Below are 17647 nucleotides of genomic sequence, written 5' to 3' on the forward strand. Positions count from 1 at the left end.
TCTGAGAAAACAATTTGTAGAATTATTAATACATTACAAATTTCCAAGTGAACAGGAAAGACAATGTCTCTAAATTTGGGATTAGGACTGAATAAGTAGTGATACACAGCAGAGAAAAGGAAAAAGTCTCAATTTCTGGAGAGTCTGAGGCAGATACCGTGTGCTGCATTAGAGTCATCTCTCTCAAAATGTGACATGCAGAAAACATCCAACCGTAAACATTACAGCGCTGTCGACTGAGAGGGGAAGCGTTTCTCAAGCTCCTCCACAACACAGCTCAAGTTGCCATTCTGCTGGTTGTGCTCAGCCACAGCTTCTGGAGTTGGCAGCTCTGGTGTTGCGACTGGTTTGAACTTAGAAACGTGCTTGGGCAGAACATGGTTTTTGTCTATTTGGCTGTACATGTTGGCCACAGACTTTTCGATCGCAGCTAAATTCTGAATGTTTTTAAGAATACCTTTCAGCTCCCTATGGGGAGGAGGCTCTGGCACTGTGGCCGGTGGTGGTACAGCTGGCTGTTTGGCAGGGGATTTTGAATGCTTGGCAGGGGAGGGGTGCTGGGTGCTAAGAGGAGATGAAGAAGAAGAGAGAGAAACTGTGGGCGGAGGCAGAGGATGCGGTGGCAACAGAGGAGGGGATGGAGGTGGTGGTGGCAGTGGAGGTGGCAGCAGTGGAGGTGGGGGTGGGGGAATTTTAGGCGGATCTGGAATGCTTTCTGTAACGTCTTTGGTCCGAGGAGCTAGAAAACTTTGGCAAACTGATTTCTTTATCCTAAAAGACGGAGGAGTTGGTTTGCGAGTTGGTGGAGGAGAAGGTTCTTCAGGATAGTCGTGGTGAGTGATGATTACAGAGGGGACCACGGAGGCCTCAGGTTCAACTCCTTCAGCACAAGGTGTTGGAGAGGGCAGAGGAGAACAGCGAAGGCATGGAGAAGCAACCACACTTTTGGGAGACTGCTCTAGCATGTTCTCTCCTTCTTGGAAACGGATGCTGTGTGTTGGCGATCGGATGGATTTCACATCAGGAGATTTCACTTGCTTCATTTCCTGCAAAGCCTGCTGCTCAAACTGTCTTGCCTTCTCTTTTACAGTTAACTTGGGGCCACTTATTTTTGGAAATAGCGGACTGCTAAGATCGACACTGCTACACTGATTTTCAGTTCCTTCATTCTCTGCTTTGAGTCTCTCCTGTTGCCACTGAATGGGGTCCATGATAACTGGCCTACTCAGAGAAACAGGTGCGTGTCTCCTAGGAACGTGAGTTGGTACTGTCCACGCACGGTGACTGCCTCCCAAAGAGGCATCTCTCAAGAGTAGTCTTGAAGGAGAAAGAGTATCAAGAGTATCATTTCTTTTCCGTAGAAACCCAGCAGCAGCGGGACTTTGAGTGACACCTTCCACGTATAAGGGGTTTTGTGTAGTTAATGGGTTCTCATCAGATAATAAGGTAATGTTACTTGAAGATTTGGGGAGATTATTGTTCAATGATCCATTGATATTAGATTGCTTGTGAGCCTCAATAGCACGGGAAGCAAAGCTGCTTATAACTCTCTGACGGTCTCCTTCTTCTAAGACTGACTTTTTTCCCCTGCTTTGTTGGAAATGGTAGAGAAGAAAAAGACTTGAAAGAAAAGAAGATAATCACATGTGAGGAAACATGCATGGACATAGATACTTATGAGAGAGCAAAAAAGAACGTATGATATGAATCAGAGCCATTAAACTACTTCTAGCAAACTACTACTATCCAACAGAAAGATCACATTTACTACTGGGCAAGACATTTACTTTGACATCTTCTTTAAGGGAGAAGGGCTTGAGAAGGAAGAAAAAAGAGTTTTCAGCTACTCAGCAAGTTCAAAAAGAAGTTAACCTCTTCTTAAAAAAAACCTTTAGATTTGAAAAGTATCAGTCAGTCAATACTGTACCCTGTCTTCCCAGTGACACAAAACATCAATGCTATGTAGTTATTCGATACAATTCCTCTGTGAGATAATATGGACTCATGGTATGTATACTGTATGTATGTATAGTTGTGTCTCCATAATTCAAATCACAGTGGCACTGTGTCGTACTGCACACAGCCACCACAGAATATTCACAAGGATTTTTAAGTTAAACCTATTGTATAATAATTGTGCATCAAAACTCTGCTATTCTATAAAACACATGTATGATTAGGCAGTCTTTAAACGCCCCTGCAGGGCCTTTTAAGGACTGGCCATAGGTCGGTCACACACAAAATTAGAATTGTGGTTTGAGCTGACAGTGAGCCTGAAACTGTGGCCCCAGGAGGAGGCAGTGGTGCACCCGGGCACACCTGAAGCGTAGACCTGTAGGGTCTTTGCGAGGTGGCCAACAGGAGCTGAAGCCAGTCAGCTGAGATGCATGTGAGACCCAGGCCATTCTCCTGATGCTGATTATTACCACGCTGGGCTTTGTTTCTTGCATTTACGCTACACATATTGACACAGAAGTATCAACATGTGGATGAATTTCATCCCTGCTCCGCCTTAAACCAAATGAAAAACCCATGCAGTTGGATTACATTGAATTTCTGCACCAAAAGTAGGAGGTGCCACCATTTTCTGGAATTCCTCTAGCACCTCTGAGCACCTCATTAACCTACCTTCCTCAAATATTTTTAATACCACAAACTTCTGAGCGTATTTTAAGATGAGCGTATTTTAAAATTGATACCCCCAAACTGCCTGCTAGAAAAGTGTGCCCTTAGAGCCTGATTTTAAATAATGCTCACCTGAGGCTGAAAATAGATGTATTTCTCACCAACCTGTGATAAATTTAAGACATTGGCCAATGTCAGAGCTAAAACCAAACCCCTTATCCTTTCAAAGAGCAGATTACCCTCGTCAGCAATGAGACTGAATCAAGATGCCTTTCCATGGCTACCGTATAGAAATTTGTTGTAATTAAACAGACGTGCTATCTATCATGGGGATGAAAAAAAAAAAAACAACAAACCAAACAACAACCCAAAACAAAAAAACAGTCTTAAAAAGGACACCTACTCTAAAAACCTCTCTGAAACAGTAAATGTATCTGTAAGGCTATGATGAGAACATGATGGCATAAGGGAACATTATGGTAGAAACGGGGTATAAAGATTGAATTCCACTTTTGTACAATTCACTTATAACTTCAATACCTCTGCCTAATGCTGGTACTCCACATTCTGAATGCCGTCCTTAAACACCTTCCCATTTTCTGCAGTTAAGCAACTGCAGCTAAAGTATAGGATGAATAGCAATGACTTCTACACACACACACAAATCAAAATACCATATAGAACTATTTTTAGCAACTTAAAGCTGTCCAATGTTTTCACCAAACCTTCTGAGTTAAAAATTCTAAGTCTTAACTCTACGAAAATTTGAGTCATATTCTTTAGAATTTAGATCAAAAAGGGCTAGGCAGGCTTTATTAACAAAGGAATAGGGGAAAAATTACATTTTCCCTGATTATGTGCATGTTGGAAGATGAAGTTTTAGACCTCCTGGTCAGATTGTTCCATTTTTTTCGGTGTTCCTTTTTCATATCTCAGAAAATATTACCAAATCTAAATGAATGGAAATTTAACCTCTGGTGGTTAAATATTCCCTAGCAAAACTGGAAGAGAAATTTAAATAACTAGATACTGGATAGGAGTTAATTAAGAGATATTAAATCTCCTCTAAGTTATTTAATATGTAAGAGTCCCCCGAAGGCCTGCATTTAGTAATGAAACACATTTGCTTCTTAACTTTTGTTTCATGTTTTCACTGGGAGATGAGCCGCACAGAGAAACTACAGCTTCCTAATGGCCACAGGGACCTGAGAAGACCGACGAGAGTACAGGGATCACGCTCCCATTTGCAGAGTCACAAAGGGTCGTACCAGTGAATACACCCTCCCCAAGCACTGTGGTTCTCCAAAAAACAGTATGCGTAAGGCTCGCCTTTGGGCAGAATCTAACTGTATGAAAAAATAATTGACTTTGCACTAATAATGAAGTAATTCTTCATTCTAAAGCAGCGTACTTTGAGGTTGGTCAAGCACCCCCAATCTATTTAGAGGCGAGAGAAATAAATGATTCTGAACTTGAAAGAAACCCTCCAGTAGAAGGCCCATGCAAGATGACATAACCTTTCTGCTACTGGAACAGATTATTTCAAAAGCTTCTCAGTTCCTTCCTTGCTGCACATGACACCTCTCAAGGGTGAGGTTATCCTGCAACCTTTTTCTGTTTAGGTATCTTAATCAATGAGAAACATCAGCTCACCAGTTTGAAGCACATTTCTGTAAAGCAAAAGAAGTGTACGTGCCTTGGAAGGCATTGTAAATAGCAGACAAGAAAGATTTTGCTTGCATCCAATGGTGAGATTACCATCAAGTGCATGAACCGAAAGCAAACCTCTGTGCATGCACTCACGTCTTGGTTTTGTTGGGTTTTTTTAAGACTACTTTAGAAATAATACCATTCAAGTTCAGCAATCATACTTCATCTCTACTTCCAAGAAAAGGATAAAGAAGCACAGAAGTATTGAAACTTCATAGTAAATGTCTTTCCTGTACTTGATCAATGGACAAATAAAATATGAGTTTCAGATTGCAAGGTTTAATGGGGATTACTGAAAGGAAAATTAACTAGCATTTCTACTAGCTACAAATATTAAGACAATGAAATGAGATTACTTACTGATGCCTATGTATCCAAAGACAGAGAAAAATGAAAATTATGAGACAAGGCAGATTTAAAACTAAAGAGCTTAGTTCCATTTCATTTGCTATAAACATCAAATTAACAAAACAAGACACAAGGCAGTACTGCAAATGAAAGATGACTGTCTTAGGACAACTACAGACAGGAAATATTGTACTAAAATTCATGACAAATGTTAATAAAAGGCTTTTCCCAAATAATAATTTCCTAAGGTATACCAGTGCCTTGAAATCAAATATTTGATAGAAAAAAAAAGATTACTTGTCATTATTTTTATTGAAGCATGTTATTTTCTTTAAAATCCTAAGGACTTTATTTTATCTTCTAAGGATTTTTACTAGTTTATGTTTAATAGATCCTTAGCATGATAGATATGAGTATATCTTAGCTGCATGCAAACACATCCATGAGGAAGATACTCCAGATATGGCATTCCTTTTGGTGCAATGAAAACTGTTTTTAGTCAAAATGAACACAAACCTAAGCCTCAAAGTCAATACTGAAAATCTGTAAATTTGCACCTGTATGTTGCAGTACTAAAACATAAAAAGAATATCTTTGCAGTTAAAAACCCAGCACGACGAGGCTTGTTCTGGGCTTAGCATAAGGTATTCATCAGTACCAAACACAGATTCATCCATTGGGATATCCACTTCCCACAGATAAATCAGCTTTATAACCCTGCCACTAAAATTAGTAGAAGTGAATCATTAATTTCAGTCGAAATTTAGCTAAATGCAAAAGAAATGGGAATGTCATCCAGCAGGGCACCTCACTGTACGTGTACGTGTACAGATGTGATCTCGTGGGGTTCACAAGCAGGAGTACTCACATTCAAAAACGTGACTATATGCTACTGTCGAACTTACGTTTTTCCTCCCTTCCTGCCCAAGCAGTAACACTTCACAAAGGCAAAAGGCCTGGGAGGAAATTCAGCAGTTCGGAGAAGCTACTCTTGCTTCCAGTATGGCTCCTCTATTTACACAGAAAAGCTCAAGCTCTGGAATTATTTCAAAGGCAGAGACTTCACTCATGGCCAAGAGTTAAAGCGGCAGTGACACGCTCTGTCATGCCTCCTTAACATTTTATAAACTCAATCACAGCATCTGGAAAATTTCACCTTTCTGAGCAAAACAAATAGCGATTGAAAATAGAGCAGAAGTTGGGCAACCCTCAACAACACCAGCAGCTCGCTCTCTACCTGCCTCCAGACATATTATTAATGCTATGCTCCCCAGTGTTACTTGGTTTGAAAACATAAACACAGATGAGTGCGGCAAGCTTATCTCCGCCCCCCCAGCACGACACAAATTAAAATTGGCTGTTCTCCACTGTAATATTTTCATACTGAGAATTAAATTGTCGTTGGAGTCCATAAACTTCAGATTTACAGAAGCATGAAAAGGTAGGCACCTTTGCAATATTATTATTTTATGAGCATATAATAGGTAAAAAATACATTCATTGAACTGCCAGTGGTTTCTCTATTTTGATAGTTCCTTTATTTTTAATTTCAATATTCAAACAGTTCCAAATTCAGAACAAAAGCCCCCACTTAACCCAATGGAATATTTCTTACTACAGCAAATGGGGACTTTTGGGGCAGCAATTGCATTGGATGTGTTTAGTCAGCAGCCTTGAAAAACATGGCATGCTGGCCTGGATTTGCAAAGGCACTAAAGGAGCCCAGTCCTGGCTCACCCTGGTAGCAACGGCCTGCTATAGGCTCTTGCTCTAGAAAAGAACATCTGGTTATACCTGCTTTTTGCCACCTTAAAAACCTGTTAAACATCCCCCCCATGCGCTACAAGAAATCCCCATTAGCAGGTTAAATTGTTTTTTCTCTCCTTACAGAGTTGCCCTATTTATTTTCTGGATGTCTGAGAACGCCAACCCGCTGCGGGAAGACCCCTTCATGAAGAAAAGCCTTTTTGACAATAGACTGCATGAAGCGATCTCCCTGGAAAGTGAATCATGGCTTCAGTCACTAACACGTTTATTGATGTATCACAAGGAATACTTACATGGTGCTGTCGCCAAGCTCTTCATAGAGGTTATTGGCAGCGGTGCTTGCTGGTTTGCCTGCTGGTAAAGCCATCTGGATTCTCGCAGTCTTTGCGCATTCAGCCTGTCGCCTTTGGTAAGCCACGTAGGGAAGGAGAAGTACTCATTAGAAACACTCTATACCCGAATATAACCCAAGATAGAAAGTTTTCTACGTTTTTTCCTGCAGTTTTCAAAAACATCCCTGTGTTTTGTCTTCAAAGAAAAGTAATAATGCAATAATCTTTTCCTGGCTTTTTCAGCTCCCTGTTATTTGTCCTCCCTTGGTGGAATCCCAGAGCTCCCCCTGGACAGAAACCTCCCGGCCAGCAGCATGTCACTGACGCAGCAGGTACTTCCCAGGAAATAACGTACGTGCTAGCTTTGACGCTGCTCTCGTTAGGGGGTTTACCTGTCCTGGCTGCCCAAGACTAACAGTGGAGCTCTTTGATCAAGTGCTTCACTCAAGTGCCAAGAAACTGTAATTTTAAACACAAAAAAGGCTCTGGCAAAGTTTAAGTTATCACTTACAACTCCTTTCTCATTAGTGTTGGCTGGGAAATTTCTGTCTCAATGAACAGTTTTCCCGAAAAAATTACTTTTTTAATGGGTGAATTCACAAAGAACCAGATTTCTGTTTTCTGTCTAGAAAACAAAGTCTGTGGTCCCTCATGTGCATAACCGGGGGAGCGCCACTGAGGTGATACTACTGCTCTACCTCACTTTAGTTTTGAGGGTGGTGGATACCTGATCGTTCCTGGGGAAGTCCCTCTATGCACTCTAGCGTGACATGCTCCTGCTTGCTTGAGAAATACCACACCATATTTACTTTGTTCTCTGCAGGAAATGGGCAATGTCCTGAACCACAGTATCTTTAATGCGTGCTAGTATGCAATAATGAAACACGCTGAGTAGCCATAGAAGTAACTTTTAACCTCGCCATACAAGGTGTTCAGGAGCCAGCTGGAGTATAGGAAGTAACTCTTACTGAGCGTCAACTACCCCTTCTTCTTAAAAAGAAAGACTGATAGGCTGTCAGTATTCCTAGACAAGCTGTCACAAACGAAGCTGAAAATAAGTACTTACTCTTTGAATCTGTTTTGTTATGCAAAAAAAGATAAAGAAATAAAAAGAAAGGTTAAATGAATTCCACTTGCAACAATTGTCCTAAACAGTGAACCTAACAGGAGTAATAAACTAGATGCTACTTAATTATTCCACACATAAAATTACAGGATTAATGACATGTTTCAAGAGTAATAATTTCCAGAGCTGAACAGTGTTTAGCTGCTATTTGTGATACTCTTGAAACAATTTTGCAGTCAGCAATGAATTACAGCAGGGAAAACTGCTTTGGGCTTACAGAAAACAACTCCCTGCCACCCACAAACACACACAGAGAAAAGAGTAAAGCATGAAAACATGACTATACCTTATTATATTTCTTTAGGAGGTGGACTACCAGGGATGCACTTTTGTAACTGTTTTCTCTTTTTAACATGTTTCAATAATGCTATAGAAAACAGCTTCGATAGTGAAGGTGTGTGATTTTTGGTTGCTATTTAGAAGATACCGACCTTTTGTGATTAATAAATAATACATTAGTTACAGTTACCTTATGGTGTTGTACTGGAGAGTGTATTTCAAATACACTGTTTAATAGAAAAGAATAATGATAGTTTCTGGCTTGTTTGCCAGTCATAAATGCAGACACTGAGCTTTGCACTTTAACAGTGATAATTTTACAAAATTAATTGAGTTTTCTTTTCGGTAACTATTATTTTTACAAAGTTTAGTAAGCTGATCGCTGTTCTGGAAAGCATGGAAAAATGGACCTACTGCACATAAAAAGTTTTAACAGTGAGAAAACCTTAACATTTTCATTATATGTGCTGCGAGTATGACAGTTACATTTATCCCGCTATAACCTCTACACTCAGTGGCAGACTGGAGGACCTGCTTTGCCAGAATGTTATCAGGAGAAATACCAAAACTCCTTTTGAAAAGGAGAAAAAAGGCTGCAATGCAAAAATGAACCATAAGGCTCAGGATAGCTTTTGGTGTTGATACTAACACCAAAATTACTTTTATTTTCTTTGGCACTCTTCAGTGACACATTTTTCATAAAAATATAGTTCATTCACATTGGTCTGCTATAAACCCAACCCCAAGTCATACTTCTAGACAACAAAAGTGGGATTTTTTGATGAAATGAAGTTAGGCAGATTCCTGAAAGCTCTTAAAGGAGATTGATAATCTTTTTATAATCTAACAGATTTCAAGGAAAAATAGTGCTATCAGATTTCTTAAAGAAACAGGCAATTCAGATAACAACAACCTAATTGTAGGCTGAACTGGTTCAGTAGTGTTTCACTAGAAGCAAATTTTATACAGCATTTTGGGAGAAGTAAAGCAGCTTTGAGACGCACTGCCATCCCAATGGCACAGCAGTCTGTCAAGCTCTTTCAAACAAAAGCACTTCTTTCCTTTGACTCAAATTGCTTGCAGAAACCAGGATGTAAATATAATCCAAAGAATGTGCAGTAACCATCAAGAAACTGCTATCTTCGGCTGTTTTTCTGGTGTCGCTAAAGAAAGTGCTCTCAGGCAGGCTGCTGTTTTTTCGTGTAGGATACGCTTTTTAAATGATGACTAACATAGCGCTTTGCTAACTCCTAACTGCAGTGCAGAATAATACACAGTTAAAAACCTCACCTGGCGTATTGTACCACATCTATTGCAGCATTCAGGTTGTAATTGCTTTACTGCAGTACATGTATATCAGCTCTTCCATGCCCTCTCCTCCCACAGACTGATGCAACACTGCAGCAGGAGTCCACGGAGGCACTGGCACTTTATTGCACTCAACACAACGAAGGGAGCAGATGCCAATGCATTTTTTGTAGAGACAAAACAAAAAAAAACCCCAAACCAACCAACCAAACAATGCAGCAGGGCTCTGGGAAAAACTTCCTACATGGTCCTGCGGAGCAGAGGTGTTCCATGATGAGGGCGTATTACATTCCAGCTAGTTCACTGATTTTAAAATGGAGATAGAAAGATACGGAACTACAGACCGATATATACAGAAGTTGAATATAGCCATTTCCTGGGGAAGATGCACAGAATTATTTGTATTTTGATTTTCTAATGATTGGTAATTCTTTGAGTGCCTGGAGCATGCATGTGGAATTAGAATCTTTCATGAGAAGAACTTAAAGAATAAATATACAGCCTTTAAGTCCAAATGCATTGATTTTAAATATGAGTGGACCTGAAAAGGCTTAGTTGAGAGGAACTTGTTAGTGATGTTGATCCTTTAATTAGTCTATTAGCCCAATTACTTAAACCTCTTGAGTCTATGAGAGGTGAGTGGAAATATCAAGAAGGCACTCTCTGGTGTATGCTGCTTTAGATAGCCCTAAAATGGCACAAAATCAATTCTTCACGAAACATTTGCAATTAAGAAGCATACACTTCAGGACTTCAACAAAAAAAGTCAAGTCCTCTTATTTTGCCCCAACTACACAATTTGATTCATTTATTGAAACAGCACCTTTTTCCTCTTTTTTTTTTTTTTTTTGGCGTGGAATACAGCTCTGAATCTATGCTTGCGTTTCAAACATCTGGCTTTTGATCTTGTGTTTTGGCACGTATTCTGAAACAGTTACTGCAACCACAACTTTAGAAAGTATAGCAAGATGCACTTCCCGTGCATTTTCTCTTTTCACGCACAGCCCACATCAGGCATTGACCAGCTCTTCTGCTCAAGGGGAAACTAACAATATTTCCCTGTATAATAATTTCCTTGCAATGAAGGATAATTTTCAAGAAATTGCTAAGAAATGTAGCATCCCTACTACAATGTTGCTACCACAAAAAGGAGGAGGAGCACTTACTGTCTGTAGCTGACCATAACTATTAAAATAGCTGGCATACAGCAAAGGATGATTATGACGGCCAGAGCAAGTAACGCGCCTTCCGTGTAGCCGACGGCTTGCGCCTGCTTCTTGACGTTTGCTACCACGTCTGGGGTGCGGATCTCCAGGATGCGTCCCCCCTGCCCCAGGTACGGCTGAAACTCTTTATTGATATCCAGCAGTTTGCCATCCAGGAACCTTCAATGTCACAGAAGAACACAATTACAGCTAAGTTCATTAACTGTGTTTGAATTACTGCATAGCTGGGTTAATAACCGCAGTTTGATAAAGCATATACCTCTTCTTTAAGTGCTTAAAAGTGTTAGTAATTCCCTGCAATCCCCGTGTCTGTAACAATGCCAATGTACTTAATACCAGAACACAGTTTAAATGCTGAAAAGGAGAGGTGAGCTGAAAATGATCCTAAGTTCTAGGGCCAAAAAGTTCTCCATGCCATTGAGAGCAGCATGGCAAACAGCTTGCTTTGCGTTTTTTCCTTCAGTGGTCCGTTGCAGAGCATTAGCTAATCCTCCTGCACACAACCCTGAAGACCGCTGTGGCCTGAAGATCAACTTGATGCTACTCTAAGCGGGTAATTTTCAGGGGACTTTCCTCAGCTTCTTAGGGAGGTTCTTTGGCTGGAGGTACAGCCTACAGTTTGTTCCCTTTTGACTTCCCTTTCAATGTTACAAAGGAAAGGGATTTGGGAAAACTACGCTTTTGTTAATCCCCGCCCCCTTCCCCCCAGCTGCATCAATTCTGAACCTCATTCCCAGATCTACTCTGTCTAGTCAGCCTCCATGTCTCTGCTATTAGACTGTAGTGCTGGTACTACATATTGAATTATTTGAGTAAAACTTTCCCCTCATAGCACAGCTGTTTGATGGCAAGAGGAAAACACAGAGGGACAATGACTGGATGAACTCATCTCCAGTGGGAGTGAACATCACAGTAGCTGAAGGATGTGCCCTCTCAGCCTTTGGCACAGTGCTGAGGGAGTTATGCACTGGCTTCAGGCTATCTGATGGTATCCTCTCCATCACGGCAATTTTTGGGTGGAATCTGTAGCAACATTCCTGAGAGGTGCAGGAGAATTGTAATGACGAAAACAATAACATTTTAGAAAATGCTACATCATCTGTACTCGTTTCCTTAACATCAAATTGGAGTCCACAAAAGATGACAGATGGAGATTGCTGTAAACTGCCTCCCCTTATTCTTCTATTGAGAAGATGCAGGCCATTTCTTCTGGAGTTTCACACCTCTTCTAAAAGGAAAAGCATTAAATAATGCTTATAATAAACTGTAACTTAAACTTCAGGGGTTCTCCAAACACTGCCAGGTGCCAGAACAATCTTGACTAACCTTACTAATTACAGGATCAATAGGCTATCTGCACAGCTATCAGAAAAAACACTGGTTTCAAGTAGGCCTACAAGGCACACTGTTAAGACAGAGTTAGGTCCTAGGCAAAACTAGGGTATTGGGTAAGCAGGAACCACGTGCTGCTCTCACTGCTTGCAACCTCTAATAACGTCCATCTTCTGTTTGTGCATCACCTATGAGAGGGGCTTGGAACAAAATAGTTACCAAGCAAAGAACTGGAACGGTCTCTGAAAAAGCAAATACAGTGGAAGAGGCTCAGTATCTGATCTGATAATTAGCAGTTTAAAGACAGCTAGCCAAATGTAAATCCTAATCAAATGACCTCATTTCCCATATGACAGAAAATAAAAGTTCTTGGGTCACTTTTGAAGTGAGGATTGACCGGCTCACCGGCTGCCAGGTAGGAGGCTCCAGCTGTAAAGATCACAGTAGGAGGCACCCATTAGGATGGAGGAGGATCCTGCTGGCTCTTAGCTATAGCAGAACGCTAGACCCTTACGTGTACACTGGCTCGCTTGGAGAAAGACAGTCAAGTGAAAAACACCGAGATAAAAAAATACTAAAAAAATAACAGCTAAGAAAATATTCTGAAAGGATTTCTGCATATAAACTCTGAATGGCTAAAGAAACCTGAAATAGCTCTTATTTCCTTAATCTGACCCTGAGACAGAAATTACACTCCTAGAAGACTATTTCCTAAAGGGTGTTAATTTCTTACAATTGATTTCCTCTCAGATTTATTCACTGATAAACCCTCACAGCATTGTTTGTTCCTGGTTGTTCTGAAACTTTGAGGACAATGCCCTGTGCTCTATGTATTAGCGGGATCTCCTAACATGCAGAACAACTAATCCCAAATGATGAAGTGGTGCTGGTTTCATGATACTAACTTCAAAGGTGACCAGTGGTTGCTCACTCACAGACACACACCCCCTCGCCCCCCTAAAAAGCAACCCAAGGCCTTTTGAAGAATAATTTCCCTTTTTATTAGCATGCTCTGCTGATGTTCACACCTAATTCCTTGATTTCTTCCGCAAGGCATTTCTCTGTATTTGGGCAAAAATCCCTCTTCACAGCTTAAAGGACCTGCAATGAGGGTTCACAAGACATAAATTGAGTTTAAAGGCAGCTCCAATTTTTTTGTTGTACGCTAGATGTCACTGGTGCACGTTACACGTCCTTGGAGTTGGCAAAAGCGTTCAAGTAAGATGGCATTAAATCTCTGGATGATTTTAACAATCTCTCAGTTAAACTTCTGTTGGCATTTTCTTGACAAACCCTATTTTAACAGGTTCGTAACTCTGCCGTGCACATTCACTCCATGATGAAACATGACACATTGTGCAAAAGATTCAGACAGGGTAAGCATTTTATTTTTAATGGTGGACATTTTCCACTTAATATATGCAGGAGAAATTTTCTGGATTCAACTGTTTTTTATGCTCCAATAAATCAAACCCTCTTTCATAGAAAAGATAAAAAAGGAGGCCGATCATTTCAGTCTGTAAAATTATCCAAGTGGCCCCAAAGCCTTTTAGGAGTTTGTGGTAGAGGGAGGAAATAACAAAGCACAGTTACTATTCAGACCCTTTTTTTGGTGTAACCAGACAGATTCCTGATTAGTAAGAATGTCAGGTAATCAGTCATAACAGTCTTAAGGGAAAGTATGAATCTCTCGTTGCGTATCAGTCTTATGAAGTACAGGAGAGAGAAAAATCAACATGTCTTGAGAGATGCATAGGTTTTCCCCAGCTGGCAGTGACAAACACGGCTGCTATGTCCATGACTTCTAAATCACATCTTTGTTTTCCAGCCAAACATTTTGCTTGAATGCAAGTCTGTGGGATTGGGCTACTCGTTTGGGACTTCTGGATGCGAGGCAGCCCATTCAGAACGGGCCTGGTAGCGAGCATGGCACAGCCTGTGCATGTGCTGTTGTTGCTCACATCGGCATTAATCCAGCACATCCAGAGCACGCTGCACCTCCTTGTATCCCTTCACTGCATAAATGACTGTTGGAGATGACCTGACGCACTGGAGCGATGTTTCCCAGAGGGGGTTATGGGAGCCTCAAACATTAGCTTTGCTTTAGCGGGGTTTACATCTTGCAGGGATGCAGCTTTGTAGCTGGTCACGAGCGTGACTTTGCTCGGCTGCTGATGGCCATTGGCTGTCCTGACTATCCTCTCCTCCCAGCTCCGGCACAAAGCCAAGCACCTTTGGGACCCCACACCACCCTGGCTCGTGCCGGGCTGCCAGCACCAGGATGAGTCACCAGTGATATTTGCCTGTGTCCCAGGAGCGCTCCACCTGCGAAGGGGAACGGGTCGCTCTGCTCCACTCTGTCCTCAACTCACCCCCACATTCCTTAAAAGACCTGTGCAGGGAATTGTTTTCTAACAGGGACAGGTTTAACATAAACTCTGTTAAAGTCAGGGCCTCCACTACGTTTTATAAGCAGAAACACAGCAGGGTGTTCCCAGAAAGCCCAGTTAAGAAATGCCACAGGTATCTTGCAATAGACAATAATTTTGTAAGTTGTATTAAAATCGCAAATGGCAGAATTTATGTGCTAAATCTGTGCTGTTGGTACAGTTCTTTCCTCTCTATACATCGTGAAATTTTTGAACGCTTGGAAAATACCTTGGCCAAATTAAATTCCTTACTGCTAAATAAATTTTTAAAACAGTGGGCTCCACCTCTTGCTGACTTTCCAACCTTTCTCCCATCATAACCAGTTTCTTGAATGATCCTTTCTCCTACTGTTCTCTCTTCTGCTAGGATCTGGAGCAGATTCCTGGCTGGCAGAAGGATGGTTGTGACTCTTGGCAATCTCTTCCCAGTGCGGGGACAACAATTGCTACTGTTTCCTGTGACTGGGGCAGGAAGAACATTGAGCCATCCCGCTAAAGATCAAAACTCCAGAAAAGATTGTCACAGAGGGAATTTCTTTTTAGATTTGGGTAAGCGCCCGAGCTGAGCCAAATCTCTTGAGGTTCATCCACTTGCTAGCGAAAACTTGTTAACTTCAGATGTCAAGCTACAAAACTCTCACTTCATTTTTCTCCTTACTTTAGTCAGCTGACACTCACCTCTACCCTAAAGACGGGAAAGCATTCCCCAGGATTCTGCCGATTTAAATATTTAAAAGTTTTTGAAAAGAGAAAAGAAGGGAAAAAAAGGAGGGGAAAAAAAAAAAAAAAGAAAAGATGAGTATGCAGGCACATGGAGCATTTTAATGAGGTTGCTTCTAAGCTGACACCCCGTACATTTGCAGACCAGACAAATGAATAACCGTCCCTTCACATTTGAAAAACTGCTTTTTAACCTATCTTAACTCTGTTCTATTCTCTGTATTTCACTGGACACACAAACATCCCTAAGATGACATTCCTGTATTTTCAAAGGGCACCAAAATGAAGACGGACACATTTTCTGACCACAGAGAAAGTCTGCATCAGAAAAAGATTCTTTTTATGGATTTGAAAGACCTAACTGCCTCCATGCATGGATACCAGCTCACTTTCATATACTAATAATGACAGATTTGCAGAGAGCTTTTTTTTTTTTGCAGAGAGACACTTTGGAGTCAGGAGTAAAAGGCTGTCAGAATTTTCAGCTGCCATGAAGGTCATATAAATGTTCTCAATCTGGGCAGCACTGAATAATGTGCTTTTGACCTTGAGCATTTCTAATGGGATTCCACTTGGGCCGTACTCTCAGCTGGCTACAACTGGAAGAAAACACAGACCCCAATGAATTTACAGACTGTAAAAGTGAAAAAGTAATGATAAAGAGGGATCAGTAGGTAGGCTGGGTGTAAGGCAGTAAGATACATTTTATTGAGACTAGTTTTGGGAGTGGGTTGGGGTACAACAGCCACTTAGAGGAGCACTGCAAGCAGATTTACTGACACTTTTCCTTAGAGAGAAAGGAAAATGGTTACCTATCAGGGATTCCTGCTGGCTTCCTGCCAGGTTTCCTTGATTTCCACTTCCACTCTTGAATAAAATTGCGAACAAAATCACAGAGACCCCCATTCTGGGAAGAATCAGCAGCTCTGGCAGTGGACAAGTGAACACAAATTCCCAGGGCATCACCGAGACCTAAAAAGACTGTATGACCATGGAGATACCCACAAACAAAAAATGGCCACCAGAAGGAAGGAGGCTGTATTGCCACCACTCTGAAAGCTCCCACTGCTAAACTGCATCTGATTTTTACATTCCTAGCTCCGAAAGTGATGCTGGAAGGCTGGAGAGGGTTCAGAGAAACCTGTAAGTGATTAAAAGAACTAAAACATAGCCCAGAGTGCATAGGTCAAGGAACTTCTTAAGAGAAAAAAATTAAGATGATGATGTGATCATAAGCCTAGACCTCGGTGGGAACCAGAAATTAAAAGCACCAATTGGGTGCTTCAGTCTAGCACCCAAAGTTACAATAAAACTCTATGACTGAATCTAGCCAAATTAAAAAAAAGGCCTAATTTGTGACAGTAAAAATAATGCCCCTGCAAATAACACCGCAAAGGTTGTAGTTGACTGGATTTTCTTGAGCAGTTGCTTTGCTGAAAGACACGCTCAAAGCAGAATTAATTTTGAGAGTTCCTATGGTCATTATTATACTAGGTCAGACTGACCACAGTGATCTTTTCCAACCTATAAACTCTGAATATATGCAGAGGTTTAGTATGCTATAGTTAATCTGTACTAAATTAACAGCTAGGGAGAACAAGCCCTTTTTCAATCACACTCCAGCGAGATGGCTCCACCGATATCCCACCGGAGCTCTGCTAGGTGCAAAAGCCCGGGCAGAGCGGCACCCTATCAGCCCGCTCTGCGGCAGTGACCAGAGCTGGCCCACTCGCTGGCAACATGCTGTGAATATCATCAGTCAGTAAGAAACCATCTCTTATGTGGGCTAATGTGGAAGTCCATTGAAAAGGCCAAACAACATCAAATTATGAATAGAAGTGGCCTGTCTACTGCTGTTCACCACCTCCTCTAGCAGCTGGTGGGACGGGCCCACGCAGATCTGTCTGCTCAGCCCACTGGGCACCTGGGACGACTACGGATTTCCTGCCTGTAGATGTACGCCTGGGCCATGTTCTGATGTCTATGCTTCTGATGGTGCACAACACCTCCCTTCCCTCCCCTCCCCTTTCTTCTTCTGTTTCCACAAAAAAGAAAAGAGAAAGAGACACCCTCCAAATGGAAACTGCAGAAAGCCTGGAGGTCAATGACTGGCACGCCAAAGCCCTTGCTTGGAGGACACAGAGAAGTTTTGGTACATAGTAAGTAAATTCCTTCAGAGGCATTTGAACTGGAAGCTCCTCCACCAGGTGGACCAAATGTATTGCAAGCTCTCATGGCAACAATGTCTAAATCACAGGTACTGAGGCCACCCAGCTCAAGGGAATGGACTGAACCTAGTAAAGTTGTAAACTCCCAAGCTGCACATAGGATACGTGTAGGGGGCATGGACCAAGTGCTTCAATAGATTTTTCTGTTCCTGGTGTGTTGAACCACTTGCTAACAGAGACAGATCAACAGACTTCAGAACAGTCCGCAGAAATATCG

The 17647-nt window shown here is 41.5% G+C and overlaps 1 protein-coding gene and 1 pseudogene across 2 annotated transcripts in view; both read right to left on the reverse strand.

Annotated features, from left to right (window-relative positions):
* Positions 1 to 17647, reverse strand: part of LOC104623775 (protocadherin-15-like) — a 127145-nt gene that overhangs the window by 14718 nt on the left and 94780 nt on the right. Inside the window, exons 12-13 of the mRNA XM_010290960.1 lie at positions 10662 to 10880; positions 6744 to 6854 (exon numbers count right to left, since the gene is read on the reverse strand). Coding sequence (XP_010289262.1) covers positions 6744 to 6854; positions 10662 to 10880 — 330 coding nt within the window. The remainder of the gene's footprint in view (positions 1 to 6743; positions 6855 to 10661; positions 10881 to 17647) is intronic.
* LOC104623774 lies at positions 140 to 1622 on the reverse strand (annotated as a pseudogene). Its single transcript, XR_738062.1, has one exon. The product of XR_738062.1 is annotated as a protocadherin-15 pseudogene (transcript).

The sequence above is a fragment of the Phaethon lepturus genome, unplaced genomic scaffold, assembly GCF_000687285.1.
Source record: "Phaethon lepturus isolate BGI_N335 unplaced genomic scaffold, ASM68728v1 scaffold23307, whole genome shotgun sequence".
Taxonomy (NCBI): domain Eukaryota; kingdom Metazoa; phylum Chordata; class Aves; order Phaethontiformes; family Phaethontidae; genus Phaethon; species Phaethon lepturus.